The 16,095-nt window shown below is 55.0% G+C and overlaps 1 protein-coding gene across 2 annotated transcripts; it reads right to left on the reverse strand.

Annotated features, from left to right (window-relative positions):
* Positions 1 to 105: 105 nt before the first annotated feature.
* On the reverse strand, positions 106 to 16,088 carry ACY1 (aminoacylase 1). 2 transcript variants are annotated; one of them, XM_078872252.1, is made up of 15 exons: positions 15,784 to 16,088; positions 12,565 to 12,755; positions 11,748 to 11,812; positions 11,157 to 11,261; positions 10,275 to 10,369; positions 8,884 to 8,960; positions 8,644 to 8,733; positions 7,976 to 8,032; positions 7,680 to 7,753; positions 6,995 to 7,044; positions 5,953 to 6,085; positions 5,249 to 5,317; positions 4,403 to 4,482; positions 3,088 to 3,148; positions 106 to 2,504 (listed from the first exon to the last, which is right to left on the reverse strand). In XM_078872252.1, exons 2-15 carry the CDS (start codon positions 12,716 to 12,718, stop codon positions 2,340 to 2,342), a joined length of 1,275 nt encoding a protein of 424 aa, XP_078728378.1. In that variant the 5' UTR covers positions 12,719 to 12,755; positions 15,784 to 16,088; the 3' UTR covers positions 106 to 2,339. The 2 variants fall into 2 exon arrangements, with proteins under 2 accessions (XP_078728378.1, XP_078728377.1); XM_078872251.1 differs by having other exon boundaries at positions 5,953 to 6,097; positions 15,784 to 16,086.
* Between the last annotated feature and the right edge of the window lie 7 nt (positions 16,089 to 16,095).

Genomic DNA, 16,095 nt, shown 5'->3' on the forward strand with positions numbered 1-16,095 from the left:
CCAGAGGTGGTGGTTGATGGTTGTGGTGGTTGATGGTTGTGGTGGTTGTGGTGGTTGATGGTTGTGGTGGTTGATGTTGTGGTGTTGATGGTTGTGGTGTGATGGTTGTGGTGGTTGATGGTTGTGGTGGTTGATGGTTGTGGCGGTAGTGGGGGCACAGCTGGTGCGTCTATCAGTCAACCCATGGCACCTGGGTCTTTCCCGTGACCTGCCAGCCAGCCTTCGACGCTTCACGTGGCCTCAAAGCGCACATAGCCCGATCACAGCCGACACCAATTACGATTAATTGAACCGATCCTGGGCATCCCCTAGGTCAACTGGGCCTCAAATGAGTACCTGGTGCGGCCACTCGGGAGACAAAGGCGGCCGGGCGTGGTGGTGACTCTCCATCCCCTCGTTTGCTATTCTGGCCTTCAGAGGTGCTCGCTAATAGCACTTGCCCCAAAAGTCTGTAAACACGGATGGGGGGGGGGTCTTTGGTGGTGGTGACACTGATATCGCTCATGCGCAGTGCCTTCCACAAAAAACACGTCCCTAACCCCAAAGGGCTGTACAAGCTCAAACAACAATTGGTGAAGGTGTTATCCCTCCACCGTCACCAACATCACCTCCACTCCATCCCTTCATCTCCACCGCCATCGTCCACAATCAGAGAAGTGTCAAGTTTGATGATTTCTACGTGGATATTCATTTTTATTGAAGTGCAACACGTTCAAATGGCATTCGTCTCAAACCAATAACTTCATTTAACAGCCATCAGTTTTTGATACTGCACTCACAGTGCCACACAAGAACAAATGATGAAAATTAACATTCCAACACTGCGGCCTTAAAATGGTTGATATCCGGACGACGTGTCTGGCCCTTCTGTGCTCTGAAGTAGGGGGTTGACCCAAAACGTTGCCCATTATGCATGCTCTCCGGCTAAGGCCGCAGCGTGACTGGCGGATCTGCTGAGTTGCTATTTCAACAAAGTCTGGGGTGGAGACGCGATCCAGCGTTCGCACTTTTACTGCGTGTTGCAGAGGTTCGCGATTCGACACCGGCTGGCTACCCCGGTTAATACCTCAAGTGTACAACACGTGTGCCGTCTGCTTCACAGGAGATGTTAAAGTCCCGTGCCATCATTCGAAACGATTAGGCTACTGTGTGACCGCTTCACAGTCTAATTTTGCCAAAAAAACTGGCACCGCAAATTACTCAATCGGGATCACGTACATATAGCAACAGCATCGCTGCTGCTATATGCAACAAAATGTAAATTGCTTTAAAGTTGCTCATTAATTGATGCCGATTTTGATACAGGCGTGCATTGTCATCCGAGTACGTGTGCAAACTTTCGAATTGATTGGACAACAGGAAGTAGACTAATGTTGATTACCAGATTTGACCACGACAAACAGGAATCAGGTTAAGTAAAACTGCTGAAAAAAGCGCGCGAGGCGCCATCTTCAGCAGAGTTGGAAGGAGGTCGATCCGGGCTGTGGAGTCTGCTGGGCCCCGAGGAGCCGATCAGTGATGGACGGGAGTGGAGAGATGTTCGTCACACTTCGGGGGAATAATGTTTTAAAATATTTTGGAGACGGAGAGAAAGACGGACCCAGGATCAGGTTTGCAACTTGTATTGAATGCAGCTGTGCACACACGCGCCATGCTTTGGGCCATAGCCATTTAAGTTTGCAAATGTTATCTACGAGGTCAAGGCAGATAGTAATTTTACATTGTTGACATTTCATGCTTCAAGTAAATTGGTTAACTGGTTATGGTGTTTTCCAAATTTCGAGGATGTACATTACATTTTAAAGGTGCATTACTGGCTCGTGTGTGATCATATTTTATATTTAAATTTTCAGGCAGAGAGAGATAGAGTCAAGAAACGTGATTAGCAGGTTGTTTCAGATTCCTTCAGTTAGAGACAGTCCTGGACAATCTTGATTAGCAGGTAGTTTCAGATTCCTTCAGTTAGAGACAATCCTGGACAATCTTGATTAGCAGGTTGATTCAGGTTCCTTCAGTTAGAGACAGTCCTGGACAATCGTGATTAGCAGGTTGTTTCAGATTTCTTCAGTTAGAGACAGTCCTGGACAATCTTGATTAGCAGGTAGTTTCAGATTCCTTCAGTTAGAGACAATCCTGGACAATCGTGATTAGCAGGTTACAGATTCCTTCAGTTAGAGTCCTGGAACTGAGTTTTCAGGTAGATTGTTTTACACAGGAAGTGTATGAACAGGTTTCAATGTTTCAGGCAGTGTTTGATATAGGAAATGTATCAACGGGTTTCCAGCCTTTCAGGTCGAGGTTTGATCGAGGAAGCGTGGCGTAGAGGAGCCGGCGGGCAATCAGTGCTCGGTGGGGACTGCAGGCACGCTGGCCAGGGCTGGCAGGATGCCCGCGTACACGTCGATGCCACGCAGGAACACGGCTTCGCTCACAAACTCGTTGTGGTCGTGGAGCAGGATGGGTGTGCGGTTCATCGGAGAGAAGCCGATGGCCGGAAGTCCAATCTACGCGCAGACCACACGGCACTGGGTGTCACTCGCGCTTCACAGAGAGAAGTTACTGGATTTGGGAGTCTTTCTGTGTGGAGTTTGTGTGTTCTCTTTCCCCCTATTCTGCATGGGTTTCCTCCGGGTTCTCCATTGTTCTCCCATAGGGTAAAAGCCCACACAGTGTAACTGGTATTGGCTAAACAACATCCCAATGCTGAAAAATAAGCCACAAATCACTCAATTGTGGGGATTGTGTGAGGAACTCAGAAATCCTTGAACGATCTGGCCAAAGTCCCATCGGTGGGCTCCTCCGGCAGGCGAGGCTGCGTTGGCTGGATCACGTAACCCGCATGCCCAGCTACCGCATGCCTAAGCAGTTTCTGTTTGGCCAGATAGAGGTGTCTAAACGGGTACGATATGGCCTACAGAAGAGATGGGGTGTTGGGATGTGTAAAAGACTTTAGTTTTTACGTGGAGGGAGAGTACGTCGGGGAGGTGTGTTGCGTGCGTATTGAAGGTGATTCGGCGTGGGTGAACGCGATGGAGGAGACCCGGCACGGAGCCTCAGCAGGCACTGGGGTGTCACGCGTCGTGCTACCTCGCGCAGATAGCGGCTGTCGGTTGCGGCGGGGAAGATTTCTGTCTTCACGTCCAGGTTCCTGTGAAGACGCAGCACGAGAGGCCCACGTGGCCCACGCAGATTAGAACCATCACCCTCCGCTCGTTGCAGAGGTTCGTGGCTCAAGTCCAGCAGGCCACTCTTGTTACCACTGCAGGGGGATTCGCTGTAAAACCTGCGCTGTCTGCTCTACAGCAGATGTGAAAGATCCCGTCACATTCGAAAAGAGTAGCCATTGTGTGTTGGTGTCACGGTCCACATTTACTCAATTTGAAAAATCACACCGCAAATTACTCTATTTGGATCACACCTGCAGTCGCGGCAACATCACCCGAGTGTGGGAACTATTGCAGACTGTGAAACAGCGGTGCTTTCCCTCGTGACGATTGCCCTGCGTTGTGAGAATGAAGGCACCAGTACCCAACGTAATCGATTACAAAGGTCTACAATTTTTTAGACGTCTGCTTCAGAGATGCAATGTGATGTTTATTATGGATTCTGATATGCTGAATTCAAATGACAAAACAACTGGTTGGCTACTGTTCTCAAGATATTTAAGTTTTCACATTTTATGTCTATGTATATTGTGTAGATATAGTTTTACTCATAAGTTGTAAACCTAGGTCTTTTCATGTGTTTATGGTTGCTTTACATGATAACATGTCACCTGTGCTGTTCATGTAACACTTTGAAATTCAGCAAAAAGGTTATATAAATAAAATGTATTATGAATCAAAAGGCAAAAAACGATTATGTATATATAAGTACATAGTTTAGTCCTTATTCAGTGTCTACTCGGCGCTTCTTGGCTTGTCTCTTGTTATGGATCATCTCTTGTCACTGTCCAGCCATAGTCTGCAAGCATTGATGGGCTCCATTTGCCCTGAGAGCGTTTCTCCATTGTCGCAATGTCCTGGTGACATCGCTCGCCGTGCTCGTCGCTCACTGCTCCGCAGTTCGGTGAGAAAAAATCGAGATGAAAGTGCAAAAAATGTATCTTTAGTGGGGAGTGGTGGCGCAGCGTTAACCGCTGCGCCACCACTCCCCACTGTCACCAATCGCAGTGGGCGCCGTCACGCAGACAACCGGTGCCCCACCAGAGTGCCGTGTGTCGCAAGCGCCGCCGTGTTGTGAATGCAATGGCGGAGGGGGCACGGTGGCGGAGCGACGATCGCAACAACACGCGTGTCAGTGGCGTGTCAGTGGCGTGTCAGTGGCGTGTCAGTGGCGTGTCAGTGGCGTGTCAGTGGCGTGTCAGTGGCGTGTCAGTGGCGTGCGTCGGCGCGCGTCTCACATGTCGCGGCAGACAGCAGAGAAGGCGCCCCACCAGGGATCCGACTCGCTCGTAGACGTCACACTCTGGTCCATTCCCTTCTGTGAACAGAGCACCACCACACGGCGTCACGACGCACCACGTGACGCACAGCCGCACCAGCCTGCCCAGCCCAGTTTCACCAGTTTCACCAATTTCACCAGCACCAGCCAGACAGCCCCACCAGCCTCCCCAGCCCCACCAGGCAGACAGCCCCACCACCCAGACAGCCCCACCAGCCAGACAGCCCCACCAGCCTCCCCAGCTGCACCAGCCTGACAGCCCCACCAGCCAGACAGCCCCACCAGCCTGACAGCCCCACCAGCCTGACAGCCCCACCAGCCTTCCCAGCCGCACCAGCCAGACAGCCCCACCAGCCTCCCTAGCCCCACCAGCCTCCCCAGCCCCACCAGCCAGACAGCCCCACCAGCCAGACAGCCCCACCAGCCTCCCCAGCCCCACCAGCCAGACAGCCCCACCAGCCAGACAGCCCCACCAGCCTCCCCAGCCGCACCAGCCAGACAGCCCCACCAGCCTACCCAGCCAGACAGCCAGACAGCCCCACCAGCCTCCCTAGCCCCACCAGCCAGACAGCCCCACCAGCCAGACAGCCCCACCAGCCTCCCCAGCCGCACCAGCCAGACAGCCCCACCAGCCTACCCAGCCAGACAGCCAGACAGCCCCACCAGCCTCCCTAGCCCCACCAGCCAGACAGCCCCACCAGCCAGACAGCCCCACCAGCCTCCCCAGCCGCACCAGCTGCACCAGCCTCTCCAGCCCCACCAGCTTCTCCAGCATGAGCGGTCCGAGTGGCAGGGCAGCGCTCACCTGGGCAAACTCGTAGGTGACGCCGTCCCCGGCCTCGCGGCACCAGCTCTCCAGCTGCTGCTCGAACGCCTGCGGGCACCACGGGCACAGCCATTTGCTCTGGCACCTCTCCACAGCAGCATTATTGCTATTCGTTATTGTTATTGTCTACCCAGGACAGCCTCACCGCAGCGGGAGCAGCAGAAGCAGCGCTGCCGTCACCGCTCTCTGGCCACCGTTGTCTACTGGGAGACTTTGATTGAGTTGAACTCCGGTGCAGCCACAGAGTCGGACCACAAACGAAGCAAAGACAAAGGTCCCCCGTGTCGCCCACGCCGGCTGCTCAGGCAAGTGCTGTTAGCAAACAGCACCTTTGAAGGCCCGAATGGGGCGATGGACCTTTGTCTCCCCAATGCCATTTACTGCACATGGTATTTATTTAAGGCTGAGTCGCCCTAGGAGAAGACCAGGACCATTTTCGATGTTCACCGATGTTAGCTGCACACACACACACCGATGCTCACACAGGCATACACTGACATCCAAACGGGCACACAGACTTCCACACCGGCACATTACTGATGCTCAGCAACATCCAAAGGGACACTCATTTCCACACTGCCACACACGGTGACATACTCTGACACGCACACTGACACACACCGACACTGGCACACGTGCTGTGGTTGAGGAGGCGACGATCTCTGGGTGAGGGGGCGCGTGACCTGCAGGTCGATAGTGGGAGGCACACGGATATCGAAGCTGGCGGCCAGCTCCACGGGCACCACGTTGTACTGCACTCCGCCATGCACCATGGTTAGGTTCACGGTGGTGACATCGCCCAGCGTCATGCACGCACTGCAGTCCAGCCTGCGGCACAAGCAGGAGCCAAGGTGTCGACCAGAGAGAGGGGCCTCGCCTGCTGCAGGGGGCAGTTCACAAGCAGCGGCTCAAACGAGCCCGACTGCTGAGGAGACACTGAATGTTGAAACTGGTCCAGAGTTTTGCTTGTGTTGAACTGATGCTGCTGAAATGTTGGAATGACCAAAGGGCATGTGGCTGATGGGATGGAGGATCATTATTTTGTTTTAATTACGATGATTCCACTCAGGAAAGCCTCACTGAGTCTCAAGGCTATTTCAGGAGGGTCCGGAGGGTCCTGCCAAGTTTGTCGCAGGAGGGGGCGATGCTCGCGTGAATGTGTGTCTCCACTCGAGTGACGTGCAGGGAATATCTATGGGACCCTTTTTGCCGATATCAAATCATGAAAAAAGAATAGGCTTTACTCTCTGGAAATAATGGAGGTGTTAAGATATTCAAACACCAAATGGACACCTATTGCAAGGCATCAAGTTTGCATTAACTACACATGCTTGTGGTAAAACATGCAAACATGATTTGATAAAGTATGCATTGTCTTTGAAACCGATTGGTCTACACCAGAGACAGCCTCCTTTACGGACTTGTCTCACCACCAGTATAAGACCAGAGAACGCACCAATAGGCGAACAGCACAGAGGCAATGCAAACATCAAAGGCATGAACAGCTCGGGTTGAGCAATGACAGCGGTTGCAGAAAATGTTTCCCTAGTGGAGACGTTTGGCTAATAGCGGTCACACTCGGCACGTGCGTGCAGCCTCCATTCAGACACGAGCAGGAGACCGCTCTAACTTGTTGACGCTCACGATGATGCCAGCGATCGCGCTGCACGTCGGTGGAGGGCGGTGACGAGTGGGTACCTCGCGCGATCGCGACGCCACAATCACCTTGCCTTCTCCTTTTCTCTGAAGCCCAGGAAGGAGTTTATAATCTTTTGCTGGAACGAAAAACATCGATGCACAGATCACGCACCAAGGCAGGTAGCAGAGGGAACAAATGCCGCTGGGCAACGCTCGCCCCAAAGCCGAGAGGGGACGAGTTGACACCCCCTGTCAACTTTTATGGGAACCCAGACAAGGAAGGTCTGCTTGATTTCCTGAAACCCATAATGCTCTGTAAATATTATTTATACTCGGCTTTTTTTACTCAGGAATGCCTCCTAAAATATTATTTTTCAGGAGGGTCCTGTCAAAGTTTTTGCAGTGGTGAGCGATGTTGCTGCTGCTGCTGCTGTGTGTGATCATTCCAAAGTAAAATTTCCTGCATTGGGATGTTTTGCCCAGTAATAGTTACACTGTGTGGGTGTTTTTTAGCTATGGGAGGAAACTCACACAGAACAGGGGGAGAGAGAACACACAAACTCCACACAGAGAGGCACCTATGTCAGGAGTCGAACCCAGGTGCTTCTGGCTGTGGTGTTACCACCTTACCCCCAGACTCGGAACATGACGAGTAAAGTAATGGCTTGATGTGCCTCTAGACAGTGACATCGTACCTACACGTGCAGCACACACATAGAAGCCAAGCAGCTGACTCACAAAACCGAGGCAATGGAGGAAGAAAATCCGTTACCAGTTTCTCGGCGGCAGTGTTGGTGATGAAGCGTGAGCCATGCCCCGGGTGGCCAGTGCACTTCACGGTGACCCCTGCGCCGCCACACGCACAAGCACACGTGGCGGTCATACACCGCGCACGCACACCGCACGCACACCGCACGCACACCGCACGCATGCACGCAGCACGCGCACAGTCGGCGGGCGCCGTCACTCTGATGTGATCTCCCCCAGCGCCGCCTCGCCCACTCCGCACGGTGCTCGGCGTGTGGTGGGCGGGGAGTGAGGAGCGTGGAGTGCGGTGACGCTACTCACACCAGCAGCTGCGCTCCCCGTAGAACACGGTGTACGCATCTGTGGGATTGGCTAGGCCTGCGCACAGCACGACAAATACACATCCACATGCACGCACGCACGCAGACAGCACAACACATACACACGTGGAGGGACAGATGTGGAAAGGTGATTTGTGACATCGAAGTTTGTGCAATATGAACTTAAATATATATGGGGTAGGCACGTGGTGTTAAGACTTACTACCCATAAAACCATGTCCTCCCATGGAACTAAGCAGCACATTTGCTCTGAGCGCCATCAATCTGATCGCAGGAAGGCGCCGCTGTAAAGACGCAGTTTGCAGTGGTTCACAGAAGGGAGCGATGTTGCTGTTGTAATACCAAGTGAATAATTTGCGATGTAGGTTTTCAAATTTGGACCGAGATGCCGGCATGCGATTGGTTCCTCGTTTCGAATGGTGTCACGGGATCTTTAATGTCCACTGCGAAGCAGACAGCGTGGGGTATTTGAAGGTTAATGCACCCGCAGAGTTAATCAGTGGCGTGTCGAATTTGAGCCACAGACCTCTGCAACAAATGGCGAATGTGATTACGTTGAGCTGCATCGCTGCCCCATACAAACTACACCAATTCCTTTTACTAAAGCGGATGAAACATCACAAGTAGCAAAACAGATCTCAACCCTACCTTCGTCCAGAACAAATCCCACGTTCAAGGCTTTGAACTCTGGGCTCTTAACGAAGAGACTCATCCCACGAAATCCTCCGACCTCCTCATCTGCACACGGCCACAAGGCATACATCAATCACAGCTCATCGCGCACGGCGTGCGCTATGAGCCGTGGCGCAAGCGGTTGCCTGAATCTGGTTGCATGCACGGTGAAGCGAGCGCGGGGCTGAGCGGTGACCGTGTGGCGAGGGACTCAACCGGGGACAAACAGCAGGTGCAGCGTGCGTGGGAAGCGCTTCCCCTCGTCGCGCAGTCTCCGGATCGCTTCGACGTATCTGCAGGTAACACGTGAGGCACAGGTCTTGTTCGGTTGTGCGAGTTCCAAGTTGATGTTGAGTAACCCGGTGAGAACTCAAGAGACTAGGATGAATCATTTGCAATAGTGAGCGGGGTCACCAAAACGACATAAGCATACTAATGCGCAGAGACAAATAGAAATAATGGCAAAACAAGAAAAGAATTCAGCTAAAAAAACAACCGCACGAACATAAATCACACAGGCCTCGGCACAGAGTCGGTGTCTTTCTGTTTGTCTTGCTGTGTGTCTCGCTCGGTGTGTCTTTGTGTGTGTCTCGCTCTGCATGTGTGTCTGCTGTGTTGTTTCCGTGTCTGTGTTTATCATTCATTCTTACCTGATGATGGTTGCTTGTGTTGCAATCGAAACGTCGTATTCTATTATTGTTTGATTTTATTTTCTACGTGACTTTACCGAAAGAACCAAAGAGTAATTCCTGCAGTCACGAAAGCTTCGAATCTAGTTTAAACATAAATCAATTTTAATGAAAAATGTATTTCCTGTCACGAAAGTTGCCTTGGACAAATGATGTTTAAAAACCGTTCCCGGTAAAATCAAGTCAGAGAAACAAATCAGCGTGGACCGCGGCGATTGCTGCAAGTGTGGGTAACGGACGGGGGATGCACGTCACACACGGCCGCAAGCCAGGTCGTCACTCGGCAGCGCCCGCTACGCGTCACGTGCAGCGATGTCCTTGCGTGTTAAACGTCCACTTCGACTACAGCGCAAGAATAATGACGAACCTCCCAACACAGCTGGGGATTCTGCTCGCTACGTGCTTATCCGGTGGAGAGAGACACGGAGCCACGGGGCAGGAACCGCGAGCAGTCATACCGAGAGGCTCCTTCACCGAGCCAGGCTGTGAGGTCAAGGGGAGGCGCACACGTCCAGCTGCGATCATGGGTAGATAGGTGGAATAGTGGGTGGGTGGGTAGGATAGTGAGTATGTGGAATATTGGGTGGGTGGGATAGTGGGTGGAATAGGTGGGTGAGTGGAATCGTGGCTGGGTCGGCAATTCAACTCTCAGACAAAGCAACCAAATAGATTAACTTAGGATCGCTCTTCATAGGCCATGCTGCACAAGAGGCCATGGGCTATGGAAGCTCCTCAACCTCACCAGCCCAGCTGATAGCCAAGCCTCGGAACAAAACCACTAAGCAGGAAATTTACCTCCGTCACATATCGACACATGGGTCACGCAGCCTCCTGGGAGTGCATCATTTCAGCAGCGGTGATTCAACGCGAGCGCACGTCATGTATTAGCGCGTGGCGGCTCGGGCAGTGGGAACTCACTGGACGCCCACGCTCTTCATGTCCTGCGCTCCGCGGCCATAGATGTTCCCCTCGGCGTCCTTCACCGCCTCGAACGGGTCGTACTGCCAATGCTCCTGGAGACGGGAACGAGAATCTCACCATGGCAGTGCAGCTTGTTGTGGAGGTTCGCTGTTTGAATCCGGCAGGCTGCCCTGGTTAATGCTGCAGTAGTATTCACCGAAAAATTCCGCGCGCCCTCTGCTTTAAGACGTTACAGATCCCGTGAAGGCCTCGTGTGCGCTTGCTTACTTTGATGTAGCAACGAGGAAGGAGTGACCTGCATCTTGGAATGCTTCACATAAAGCCGAGGGTGAGAGGGCAGTGCCAACTTCAGTGCCTCTGGCTGGAGTTTGAATGTTCTTCCTTTGTTTTGCATGGGATTCCGATGGGTTCTCCGGTTTCATCCCAGATCTAAAAAACTCATACAATGTAACTGGTGTTGACCAAACAACTTCCCATTGCTCGAAAATGTACCTGGAAACTACTGAATTAGGATCAACAACAGTAGTGATTTACCGCCAAGTGGCGGTGACGTCACCATGGCGCCTGTGTCAGGCCAGGTGCACTTTGAGGTCACGTGAAGTGTCGAAGGCTCGCTGAGAGGTCACGGGACAGACCGAGGTGCCGCACCTCCGATTAGCACTGTTGGCTACGTACGGTGCGAAAGAAGTTCAACACACGCACATGGGTTGACTGAGATGACTGGCAGATGCACCACCTGTGCCCCCTACTGTTGGGATCACACACAGCAGCAGCAACATTGCCCCCAACGGCGACGATTCGGCAAGACCCTCCTGCAACAGGGACTCGGTGAGGCTTCCCAGGTGATCTGCGCCGAGCACCACAAAGTGGCCGCGCGACCTGGAAGGCAGGGACCACGTCCGTGTGGGAGTTCAGCAGCACGGAGCGCAGAGCGGGGTTGCTGCCCTCCCACGTGATCACCACGGCAACGAGAGAGGGCTCCAGCTGAGAGCAGAGACAGAGACGACACGCAGGCCCGCGTCACCCCGGCCGCCACCCAAAGACAAAAATCCCCCATGTAGCCTTAACAGACTGTCAGGGAAGGTGCTCTGTAAGCACCTATGAAGCCCGGCACGGCGGACAAGGGGGTGAGTGACCGGCACCACGCTCGGCCGCCTTTGTCTCCCTAGTAACGATGTTTGCACACTGCACTGGGTACTTATTTGAGGCAGAGTCAAACTAGGGGAGGCCCAGGACCGATTTCGTCAATTGTCACTGGTGTTGGCCATGACCGGGAATCGAACTCGGGTCACCGAGTTCATAGCGCAGCGCGATACCCGCTACACTACCGCTCCCCACCACCACGACCCACGCTCATCAGCAGTATCAGTCTCTGCATCGCTCCATCACCCATGCATATGACTCAATTGGGATTACACAGCAGCAACGGAAGCTCGCACCCCCATTCACTAAGCAACGTTTGGTACCAACCTCATACTTCTTCAATGGAAGGTCAAGATCGATGGCCACGCGCTCCAAAAACGCAACAGCAGAGTCTGGGAATGGGCAGGATCACAGGAGCATGGGTCATGGGTCAGCACGGCAGCAGCAGCTGCACCAGTGAGCAGCACCGTGTCTGACTGCACCTCTGTGTACACACGGGTGCAGCAATCACCTCAACCCACGCTGATATTTCTGTAACTTCATTTTACTGTGAACGGTTTTTAAACCTGATTTGTCCAGGCCAACTTTCTTTCCAGCACATGCATTTGATTTCGTATTGATGTGGTGCACTGTGTAGATTTTCTGTAATGCGGTCATCTTTTTACTCCCATTTCTATTTGGCTTTATTGCTGTGACTTCATTTTATTTGTTTTGCTTTTTTATAAATATTCTGATTCTGATAAAAACATTCTGAAATGAGACTCATCCAGGCTCTTGAGTTCTCACCTAGTTCAACAACATCAACTAAAGTGGTCTACCTTCAGTACCGCTTTGTTGTGAAGTCAACACTCGTTATCCTACGCAGAGACTTGGCTCCGCCATGGGAATGTGTAATTTCCACCACTGACTTGGGGCTGAAAACATGAGATGAGCACCAATTCCTCAACGCTCATTTGAGCCAGAAATCACTTTGGCTTTTCTTTTTGACCACGTTCAAAACGGAACTTTGTGAGCCACCCAGCCCCACGAGCCGAGCTGCGCGCGACGCATTCACGCAGCACGAGGGAGAGACGACGGGACGGACGAGGAGTCGGCGGAGGCGTGGGAACGGGACGTGCACACCGCCGGATCGCCGCAAAATCACCGTAGTCGGGTTCGGGGTGCACGGTGCGGATGCGCAGGTACTCGCGGAAGAGGGTCACCTCCCGGCGTTCCTCCTCCTGCTGCTGCTGCCCCTCCGCCCTTGCGCTGGCGCCGTGTGCTTCTCTCTGCTGCCACCCGCTGCTCTGGAGCGACATGGCGCCGGCTGTGGGGTCCCGCGCCGGAGGGGCGGACCTGGCTCGCGCAAACCGCAGAAGAGGAACGCGAACAGGAGTACGGCGGTGAGGCGGAGGGAAACCCGACGCTTATCCTGGTCTCAGACTCCGGATCGCCTTTCGTACTTCCTCAACAGATGGAAACTCAACCAGCCACTCACAGGGGGTGGCTACTTTCAATATTTCAGGCACGGCAGCCCCAGCAGGGTCATCCCCACATCGCCTCGTGATGTTATCTGGGCTGAGGGAGTGTGTGTGTCGTTAGTTAGTGATTAACACAAGTCACTAAATGAGATGGCAGTCTCCTCTGTGCAGTCAGCAGTGCATACCGCGAAGGACAGAGTCACCTTCACGGCTCACTACCCCGTCCAGCACACCACTCGTGCTGCACGGGGTAGTGAGCCGTGAACGTCGCTCGTGGCCGCACAGCGGCGCTCACCGGGCCCGCTGGAGGCCTGCACGAGGGGTGAGGCAGCAGCAGTGGAGGCCCTCGTGTGCGTGTTCATGGGTGGGTGCGTGTTCACGGGTGGGTGCGTGTTCACGGGTGGGTGCGTGTTCATGGGTGGGTGCGTGTTCATGGGTGGGTGCGTGTTCATGGGTGTGTGCGTGTTCATGGGTGGGTGCGTGTTCATGGGTGGGTGCGTGTTCATGGGTGTGTGCGTGTTCATGGGTGGGTGCGTGTTCATGGGTGGGTGGGTGTTCATGGGTGTGTGCGTGTTCATACGAATCACAGTTGCCACTGAGCACAGAACGTCAAGCGGCCAGCAACAAACAGCACCACGTGGTTGCAGTCAAATACATTCAGCAGGGGGCACGTGTAAGGACTAAAGGTGATTGCTCGGAGTGAGTGATCTGGATTCTGGGTGAGTGTTGGGGGTGAGTGTTGTGGGTGAGTGCTAGGGGTGAGTGATCTGGTTTGTGGGTGAGTGTTGGGGGTGAGTGCTGGGGGTGAGTGTTGGGGGTGAGTGTTGGGGGTGAGTGTTGGGGGTGAGTGCTACGGGTGAGTGATCTGGTTTGTGGGTGAGTGTTGGGGGTGAGTGTTGGGGGTGAGTGCTGGGGGTGAGTGTTGGGGGTGAGTGTTGGGGGTGAGTGTTGGGGGTGAGTGTTGGGGGTGAGTGTTGGGGGTGAGTGTTGGGGGTGAGTGTTGGGGGTGAGTGTTGGGGGTGAGTGTTGGGGGTGTGTGTTGGGGGTGAGTGCTAGGGGTGAGTGTTGGGGGTGAGTGTTGGGGGTGAGTGTTGGGGGTGAGTGTTGGGGGTGAGTGTTGGGGGTGTGTGTTGGGGGTGTGTGTTGGGGGTGAGTGCTAGGGGTGTGTGTTGGGGGTGAGTGTTGGGGGTGTGTGTTGGGGGTGAGTGCTAGGGGTGTGTGTTGGGGGTGAGTGTTGGGGGTGAGTGTTGGGGGTGAGTGTTGGGGGTGAGTGTTGGGGGTGAGTGTTGGGGGTGAGTGTTGGGGGTGAGTGTTGGGGGTGAGTGTTGGGGGTGTGTGTTGGGGGTGAGTGTTGGGGGTGAGTGTTGGGGGTGAGTGTTGGGGGTGAGTGTTGGGGGTGAGTGCTGGGGGTGAGTGTTGGGGGTGAGTGTTGGGGGTGAGTGCTGGGGGTGAGTGTTGGGGGTGAGTGCTGGGGGTGAGTGCTGGGGGTGAGTGCTAGGGGTGTGTGTTGGGGGTGAGTGTTGGGGGTGTGTGTTGGGTGTGAGTGCTAGGGGTGTGTGTTGGGGGTGAGTGTTGGGGGTGTGTGTTGGGGGTGAGTGCTAGGGGTGTGTGTTGGGGGTGAGTGTTGGGGGTGAGTGTTGGGGGTGAGTGTTGGGGGTGAGTGTTGGGGGTGAGTGTTGGGGGTGAGTGTTGGGGGTGAATGTTGGGGGTGAGTGCTGGGGGTGTGTGTTGGGGGTGAGTGTTGGGGGTGAGTGTTGGGGGTGAGTGTTGGGGGTGAGTGCTGGGGGTGAGTGTTGGGGGTGAGTGTTGGGGGTGAGTGCTGGGGGTGAGTGCTGGTGGTGAGTGTTGGGGGTGAGTGCTGGGGGTGAGTGCTGGGGGTGAGTGCTGGGGGTGAGTGTTGGGGGTGAGTGCTGGGGGTGAGTGCTGGGGGTGAGTGCTGGGGGTGAGTGTTGGGGGTGAGTGTTGGGGGTGAGTGCTGGGGGTGAGTGTTGGGGGTGAGTGCTGGGGGTGAGTGTTGGGGGTGAGTGCTGGGGGTGAGTGCTGGGGGTGAGTGCTGGGGGTGAGTGCTGGGGGTGAGTGTTGGGGGTCTCGCTCGCTTCGAGTCTGGCAGGACGTGAACTCTGAGCTCGGCACCTCGACTCGGCGGGCGGGGGGATGTGGGGCGGGGAGCCGGGGCGGGGGTCAACACGGGGGGGGGGGGCCCGAGGGGGGCGCGGGGGGTCAACACGGGGGGGGGGGCGCGGGGGGAGAGGCGCGGGGGGTCAACACGGGGGGGGGGGGGCGCGGGGGGAGAGGCGCGGGGGGTCAACACGGGGGGGGGATCGTCATCGTCGGCATTTCTCATTCCCACGGCGGGGGCTGCGCCAGACAACGGCTGTTGACTTCCCGTGCCGATGCCGTCCAGGGCCATCATCAGCCATCACGCAAACTCCGCGGCCATCCTCGCAGCTGCTGCAGCTGCTGCAGCGGCTTGTTGCTGCAGCTGCAGCAGCAGCCACAAGCCGCTGCCGCTCCAGCGGCAGCGGCTTGTGGCTGCCGCCATCGACGGCGGTCACCGCAGCGCTCGCGCTTCCAGACGCGGTCCTGCGGCCGTCTGGAACGCGCTGCTGCCTTCCGGTATTCTGAAGCAACTGGATATAAGCACTTCTAAATCATCATCATCATCTTGATTGACAACTAATTTCTCCTCGTCGAGTTTGTTGTGTTCCTCCCGCACCTCCGGCGAGCACGGCTGGCTCGCGATAGAAGTTCAACTTGCACGCATTGACGCAGAGAACAAGCAGCCTGGGGGCAGAGTCAGTTCGCCGCGGACCCTTTCTGCCGACCACGAATGTATGTTTCGTACCGTACGTAGCCAGCCGTGCTTACCGCAGGCGCACGTCTGTGTGTGGCTGCGATCTTACCAGATGATCTCTCTGGGAAGCGCCGCCAACTGGAGGCGCTGTCACTTGGGTCGCCGAAGCAGCGAGAGACGGGGACGAGAGACGGCCCAGCGACGTGAGTCCCACAAGGTTGCGTTCGACGCGGTCTCTTACTTCTCAAGGCCGAATCGATTTTCTGCAACGATTCTCCGGCACGCTAATTCCCGGGCTCACGATTCCTGCCGCGACCGCGTTCCGCGCTCGTTCCGCCTTCTCTGGGGACGCCGCGGGGCCGGGAGACGCGCGCCGGGCCGGGAGACGCGGGCGCAGCCGCGACGCCTTCCACGCGAGGCT

The sequence above is a fragment of the Lampetra fluviatilis genome, chromosome 34 (assembly GCF_964198595.1).
Source record: "Lampetra fluviatilis chromosome 34, kcLamFluv1.1, whole genome shotgun sequence".
Lineage (NCBI taxonomy): Eukaryota > Metazoa > Chordata > Hyperoartia > Petromyzontiformes > Petromyzontidae > Lampetra > Lampetra fluviatilis.